General features: G+C 41.4%; 1 protein-coding gene across 2 annotated transcripts in view; it reads left to right on the top strand.

The window, feature by feature from the left end:
• Positions 1-5657: 5657 nt before the first annotated feature.
• LOC133618617 (uncharacterized) overlaps positions 5658-8225 on the top strand; it is a 7795-nt gene continuing 5227 nt past the window's right edge. For both annotated transcript variants that reach the window (XM_061979146.1, XM_061979147.1), the window contains exon 1: positions 5658-6097. In XM_061979146.1, coding sequence (XP_061835130.1) covers positions 5824-6097 — 274 coding nt within the window. In that variant the 5' untranslated portion in view covers positions 5658-5823. The remainder of the gene's footprint in view (positions 6098-8225) is intronic.

The following is an 8225-nucleotide window of genomic DNA, read 5'->3' on the forward strand; positions in this document are numbered from 1 at the left end:
TAAATCCCCAAAAATGATTCCTGGGCGCGGCCACCGCTGCTGCTCACTACTCCCCTCACCTCCCAGGGGGTGGAACAAGGAGATGGGTCAAATGCAGAGGATAATCTCACCATACCTAGTGTGTGTGTGACAATCATTGGTACTTTAACTTTAACTTTCAAAATATGAAGAGGACAGTGACGTGCGGTCACTGCAGCCAGTTGAGGCACGTCACTCAATTGTGCCTCACCATGGATTGCGGACTCGGCTAGCTGCTGGCCTGCTGTGCAGTGAGACCGTATTGCTATATGAATTATATTATACATTTCCATAGTTTAGTTAGCTGAGGTATATAATGTACAGTGTATTTTGTCAACAACTGTATGTGTGTAACGTATTTATTGTGCTGAGCGATCATAAAACTGCTGCGAAGACGCACTGAGGCTCGCGTAACCCCGCCTCCTGGTGCCGGTTAAGGCACCTCCGCCGCAGACTGCACCCCCCGACGGGAGCGCCACACCAACCAAAGCCCACACCCAAACCCTCCACGTGCAAGACCGAATCCACCCCAAAAAAGTCACTTAACAAGAAGCCAAAAAGTACAAAAACAATGCTCGCGCCGGAGGAGCCGTGAACGACTGCAGGGACACAACATTAGGTACACCTGCAGACTGCAGCACGGATTTCATATTTCATTCATTCACAACTCCTCCAACACGAACACCACTGTTCCCGCACTTATAAGTAAAGGTATGACCATAATAACGTTTTTTTTAATTAAATGTGCTTTTTTGTGTGCTACAGTTTGTATGTGTAAAGTTAAAGTTAAGTTAAAGTACCAATGATTGTCACACACACACTAGGTGTGGTGAAATTTGTCCTCTGCATTTGACCCATACTCTTGCTTACCCCCTGGAATGTGAGGGGAGCAGTGGGCAGCAGCGGCGCTGCGCCCGGGAATAATTGTTGGTGATTTAACCCCCAATTTCAACCCTTGATGCTGAGTGCCAAGCAGGGAAGAATGCTGGTATGAGCTTTTAAGCATAACCCGTTAACTGCTGCCAATCAAATAGTGAATAAGATACTCTTTAGGGTTCATATGTTTGTAAATCTGACTGTGATGAAGTCAGTGCCTCACCAGTCATGAACCTCACCGCACGTCACTGGAAGAGGAATAGCGGTATCCATTGTGGACTCCATCCGTTTCCTGGGCACCACCATCACCCAGGACCTCAAGCGGGAGCCGACCATCAGCTCCCTTATCAAGAAGGCCCAGCAGAGGATGAAACAACTTAAGGTGCCGACCGAGATGCTGGTGCAGTTCTACTCAGCCATCATCGAGTCCATCCTCACCTCCATCACCGTGTGGTTCCCCGGCGCCACAGTCCGGGACAAGCATCGATTGCAGCGCATGGTACGTGCTGCTGAGAAGGTTATTGGCTGCAAACTCCCATCCCTCCAGGACCTGTTCTCCTCCAGGACCAGGAGGCTTGTGGGTCTTCTCACCCTGGACACAAACTATTCTCTCCTCTACCCTCAGGCAGGAGACTAAAGTCCATCCAGACCCATACCTCCCGCCACCTGAACAGTTTTTTCCCCTTGGCCATCAGGCACATGTACAATAACAAGATCTGATAGTTCAGTTACAACTCATGCTATTCTATTCTGTGTTATGTGTTTTATGTTGCACGATTGCACCAAGTAAAATTGCTAGTTTGTGAACCCGTTCTCATACAATGGCAATAAAAAACTATTCTGATTCTGAAACATTACCTGGGAAAATAGACAGGATCCAGTCACGGGCATTAAGGTTATGTTGTGGAGCTACAAAATCAACCCCAGTTGCAGCATCACATGTATAAATGAATGAAAAACCTTTAGACATGAGAAGAGATCAACTGTCAGCAGTTGATTGGGCAAACGTCAAAGGGTCCAAGCAAGGACATCCTAGAAGAAAAAAATGAACAGTTTTGGGTGGATAATAGGAGACGTGAAAAAGTTTAAACTGACAATATTAAACAGTACCAATCCCTGCAATACCACCGTGGATGTATGACAACCCAAAGGTAAATACGCAATTATTAAATAATAGAAATTTAAATGGTTACCAGGTAGAACAATGGATTGAGGAAACGTTTTTAGACAACATCATGGTATATACGGATGCATCAAAAACTATAGGTAATAAAGTAGGAGCTGCAGTAGTTATCCCACAAGGAAACATTGTCATGTCTGTGTAATCATGTTTTATTTTAGTCATGTTTTGTTTTGTTTAGTTATTGGACTCTTTAGTTTCTGGCTTTTCACTCCCTTGTCTTGTTTCCATAGTTACCCATTAGTTTCACCTGTTCCACATTTGGACTCATTGTGCACTCTTGTTTGTCACCATAGCAACCCATTAGTTATCACCGGTCACGTCACGCACCTGTTTCACGTTTTGAGTCACACACCTGTTTTCACTAATCATGTCTGTAGTATTTAAGTTCATTGTTTTCAGTTTGTCTTTCTGGCGACATCCGGATTCATACCCCTGTCACACTCTTACCTCTGCGCACTTCATAGTCCATGCCAAGTAAGTTTTTTTTGTTTATTAATGCCACAGTTAGTGTTTTTGTTTAATTGTTCACAGTTTCTGCCTATGTGCAAGTTTTGTTTTCAATAGCCTAGTTTTGTACCTCCGCCATTGTGCGCGCTTTTAATTTGTTCCTTTTTGATATAGTGTTAAAATAAATCATGTTTTCACCTTCACGCCATGTCTCGTCCAAATCACTTGCACCTCGGGAGAACAAACCAAGCCTCAGTCCCAGTCTTGACAAACATAGTATTGAATAGAAGAATCAGCGATAAGTTATCTGTTTTTACGGGGGAATTGGTCACAATTTATACGGCAGTTAATTGGATAAAGAAGTAGAAATCTCGCAGAATCCTCGGCGCAGAACGGGACCGGCAAGGTGGGGGCATAGAACGCCTTAAGCAGGGAAGTGAAGTGTGTGTGTAGTTGGTAAGTGAAAGGGTCCCCCAAATAAGTTGGCACGTTGTGTAAATGGTAAATAAAAACAGGATACAAATGATTTGCAAATCCTTTTCAACCTATATTCAATTGAATGCACTGCAAAGACAAGATACTTAACGTTCGAACTGAGAAACGTTGTTTTTTTGCAAATATTAGCCCATTTGGAATTTGATGCCTGCAACATGTTTCAAAAAAGCTGGCACAAGTGGCAAAAAAGACTGAGAAAGTTGAGGAATGCCCATCAAACACTTATTTGGAACATCCCACAGGTGAACAGGCTAATCGTCTACTGGCTTGTACTGCTCGAAGTGTTGTATGCAGGGGACCAAAGATTTGGAACCGGCTCAGTGAGAGCTTCAAGATGCTGTATCCATTCTCCAACTTCAAAAAGAAACTGAAAACTTACTTATTAACCACCTATCTCTAATGCCTCATGTGGGGTAGACTACTGTTGGGTTTTGCATGGTTGAATGAGTGTATGTATGTATGTGAATGCTTGCTTTAGTACTATTATCTTGTGTTTATCATATAGCGTTGTTTTTTTTGTTTTGTTTTTGTGCTTGCCACCATGTTTCATCATTCCATGTATATACTGTCCTCTGGGCCCCCTGTCAAAAGCTTCTTCTAGCTTATTTGGGGGACCCTTTCACTTACCAACATCTTTAAATGATATTCACTACTATTGTATTTGTTCTATGGTATTGTGAATAAACTTGAAACTAGAAACTAATTGGGAACAGGTGGGTGCCATGATTGGGTATAAAAGCAGCTTCCATGAAATGCTCAGTCATTCACAAACAAGGATGGGGCGAGGGTCACCACTTTGTGAACAAATGCGTGAGCAAATTGTCGAACAGTTTAAGAACAACATTTCTCAATGAGCTATTGCAAGGAATTTAGGGATTTCACCATCTATGGTCCGTAATATCCAAAAGGTTCAGAGAATCTGGAGAAATCACTGCACGTAAGCGATGATATTACGGACCTTCGATCCCTTAGGGGGTACTGCATCAAAAAGCGACATCAGTGTGTAAAGGATATCACCACATGGGCTCAGGAACACTTCCAAAAACCACTGTCAGTAACTACAGCTGGTCGAGGAAAATAAAGCAAGGAAAGCAGTCGTGTGCTCGGACTCCAGCAGGGCATTGATGAGCATAAAAAAACACAGCATCAGAAACAAGAGAAGATTTAGTTTATGAAATAGTTCAGGCAATCTGCAGAATAAATAAAGCGGGAGGTGTGGTAACATTTCTCATGTAGGAGTTGTGGCAGACAAGTTAGCATATAGGTACGCAAAACCAGCAAGCACTAAAACAGAAGTAAAGATGGAGATTAAGCACAGTCAAGAAGAAGTGAAGAACATAAGATAGAACACAATAAAAAGTGGCAGGATAATTGGAATAAGGAAAGGAGAGTAGGTGTCATGAGAGGAGGCAATAGAAATAGGAAGGGAGAAGATATAACTAGAATGAGATTAGGACATACATAAAAAATATTTGAGTATTTTTGTTTTATGTGGCTCGAGGATGCAGTTTTAACTGGTAAAGCGAATGACTAGAGGCTGACGTTGATTTAGATTTATAAATAAGTTGTTTTAAAAAAGAATAATACAACCCATCATTTTTTAAATTTTTTTTAAATTAATTTTAGATTATTTTAGTTCACTGAAATTGATAGGGAAACATAATACAGGGCTGTGTGACTGTTGCCATCTGAGAGAAAGTGTAGGATGTGTTTTAATACATTTTAGGAAATACAATAGAGAAAGGGAAATACTGGAAAGTAAGTTAGCGAAAGAGAAGATTAGGTTAGCAGTGGAAGATATTTTAGGATTGCACTCAGAACACATAGGATGTCCGATAATGGCTTTTTGCCGATATCCGATATTCCAATATTGTCCAACTCTTTAATTACCGATACCGATATCAACCGATATATACAGTCGTGGAATTAACACATTATTATGCCTAATTTGGACAACCAGGTATGGTGAAGATAAGGTACTTTTAAAAATTTTTTATAAAATAAAATAAGATAAATAAATCGAAAAAAAATTCTTGAATAAAAAAGACAGTACAACAATATAAAAACAGTTACATAGAAACTAGTAATTAATGAAAATTAGTCAAATTAACTGTTATAGGTTAGTACTATTAGTGTACCACCAGCACGCACAATTATGTGTGCTTACGGACTGTATCCCTTGCAGACTGTATTGATATATATTGATATATAATGTAGGAACCAGAATATTAATAACAGAAAGAAACAACCCTTTTGTGTGAATGAGTGTGAATGAGTGTGAATGGGGGAGGTTTTTTTGGGGGGTTGGTGCACTAATTGTAAGTGTATCTTGTGTTTTTTATGTTGATTTAATAAAATAAATAAAAACATTTTTTTTTAAATAAAAAACAAAAACAAAAAACGATACCGATAATAAAAAAACCCGATACCGATCATTTTCGATATTACATTTTAACGCAGTTATCGGCCGACATCTCTAGTTATAAAGCATTATACACATATTTAAAAAAAACTGGGTTAAATAAAAGGATATAGAGTAGGGATCCACCTCGGTCTACACACCATTTCAGTAAGTGGCGGTAATGCACACCAGAAGGTTGCTTGCCAACCTCCATTAAACAAAAGAAGAAGAAGAAGAACAGGAAGTAAACGTTATAATGCGCATGCGCATTATAACGAGCTGATTTACTTTGAAGGGGCATGGCGGAAATCAAAAGTGGTTTCAACAAAAACGTTTGCGCGTCACACCAGGTAAACCAGTCCTCTGTTTCTGCTTCGACTCTCATCTCGGCGGAGGTTTAGCGATGAAGAGCTTGGTGGCGTTCCACTCCCAGCTAGCCGCCATTATGGAGGCTCTGACCCGGGCAGCCGTAGCGGAGATCAGCGAGCTGGTGGAAGAAAGCTACACCGTCCTCCAGATGGAAATTAGCCGCAGCAGCCAGGAGAATGAAGCCCTGAGGAGGAAGCTGGACCTCATTGAGACCATCGTCGCCCCGGAACATGGCGGCGGAGGGGTCGCCGTGCTGGGCCCTGGCAGCCCGCAGGACCCCGTAGGGGAGGCGGGCTACTTGACCAATGGTAAGTGACAGGATGCAGGCGTCAAAAGTGATCCACTGGACGGCCAGTTCTCTTTAAAGTCCAACTACAGGATTTTACATTCTTAACACACATCATGACTGTGTTCAATTGGAGACAATACCAAACACACAGCCTGCTGTTAATACTAATATTCCTTGTAAATTGTATTCAAATTAAATTGTATTGTCATACCAGCACACATGAAACATGCCATGAAGTTTAGCCCAGATTTAGCCCCATGAACAAAAACATAATAATTCAAACAGAATATGATATGAATAGAATAGGTTATAAATAGCATAGAATAGAATCAATCAAAACATAAAATAAATGGTGATCCTGTAGTGCAGTGTTTTTCCAACCTTTTTTGAGCCAAGGCACATTTTTTTCATAAAAAAAAATACGGAGGCACACCACCAACAGAAAAGGTTAAAAAATGAAACTCCACTAGGTTGTCGTGCCTTATTTTGAGTTTGTTGTTGTTTCCTGTGTGTAGTGCTTTAGTTCCTGTCTTGCGCTGTTATTTTGGTGACCCTTCCTGTTTTGTTGGTGGTCTCCTGTAGCAGCTTCATGCCTTCCTTTGAGCGCTATTGCCCGCACCTGCTTTGTTTTCGCAATCAAAACTATTGAAGTTTTGCGTACGCTATCCTTCTTTGTGGGGACATTTTTGATTGTCATGTCATGTACGGATGTGCCTTGTGGACGCCGTCCTAAGCGCCACATGATGTAAGTTTTTGCTGTCGTCCAGCATTCTGTTTTTGTTGACTTTGTAGCCAGTTCAGTTTTACTTTTGTTTTACAAAGCCATCCCTAAGCTTCAGTGCCTTTTCCTAGCGGGACTTGCCTTTTGTTAATTTTTGGTTTAAGCGTTACATACCTTTTTACCTGCACGCTGTCTCCCGCTGTGCTCTGCATATTGGGACCACGACAAACCATCCTCGACGCGTTCCGACTTCTACAAAGCAATGAACTACCTGCTGCCACCTACTGATATGGAGTATTACAAAATAACCCTGCCAAGCTCTACACAGCACAGGCACTAGACAATGGCACATTATTATGATTATTGATTTGCAAAACATATTTTTTGGACCAATTAGGTGAAGTTGCATAATTTCCCACGGCACACCAGACAATATTGCACGGCACACTAGTGTGCCGCGGCACAGTGGTTGAAAATCACTGCTGCAGTGCATATAGAATGTAAAAACAATGACCGTAAACTAGGGATGTACCGGTATTGTGGTTTCAAAGTCTTCACAATATTGCCATGACATGTGACGGTAGAAAACGAGAAGTAGAAATCTCGTAGAAACGGGACTAGCAAGGTGGGGGCATAGAACGCCTTAAGCAGGAAGTGAAGTGTGTGCGTACTCGTAGTACAAACCCCAAAACCAGTGAAGTTGGCACTTTGTAAATAAATAATGGTAAATAAAAACAGAATACAATGATTTGCAAATCCTTTTCAACCTATATTCAATTTTGAATGCATTGCAAAAACAAGATACTTAACGTTTGAACTGAGAAACGTTGTTGTTTTTGCAAATATTAGCCCATTTGGAATTTGATGCCTGCAACATGTGTCAAAAAAGCTGGCACAAGTGGCAAAAAAGACTGAGAAAGTTGAGGAATGCTCCTGTGGTTTTACATCTGCTGCGGTCGCCTGTATTAACGCTACGTCTCAGGCAGCACAGGCAACTTTGAACTGCTTTCATCAAGCTTCATGATGGTGAATTTTAAAGTGACTAATCTGGTTTGTTTTGCTGTAGCTCGTCTTTTTCCTTCCTGGTGGAACATCTGCAGAACCAGTTTTTAAATCTGCGAGTGCAATGTCCTCTTTTGACACCGTTAAGAAAGTCTACATTGGTGACTGCTGTGCCATGATGCTTTTGTCTGTGCACACGACAGGCTGACCTCACAAATATGCAACAATACCGTAGGGCAGGGGAGGGGTTTGAGGAGCCAGGCGACAGCACAAGCCACAACAGAGAGACCAACAACAAACATGAAGATACGCCTTTTTTATTATCGGCTCATTTTATCGGTTGATTATCGATGTGATGTCATAATTGCTGTTATCGGTTAATGTTTATCGGTCACCGATATTATTGTACATCCCTAATATTCTC

This window comes from Nerophis lumbriciformis, linkage group LG19 (genome assembly GCF_033978685.3).
Source record: "Nerophis lumbriciformis linkage group LG19, RoL_Nlum_v2.1, whole genome shotgun sequence".
Classification (NCBI taxonomy): Eukaryota; Metazoa; Chordata; class Actinopteri; order Syngnathiformes; family Syngnathidae; genus Nerophis; species Nerophis lumbriciformis.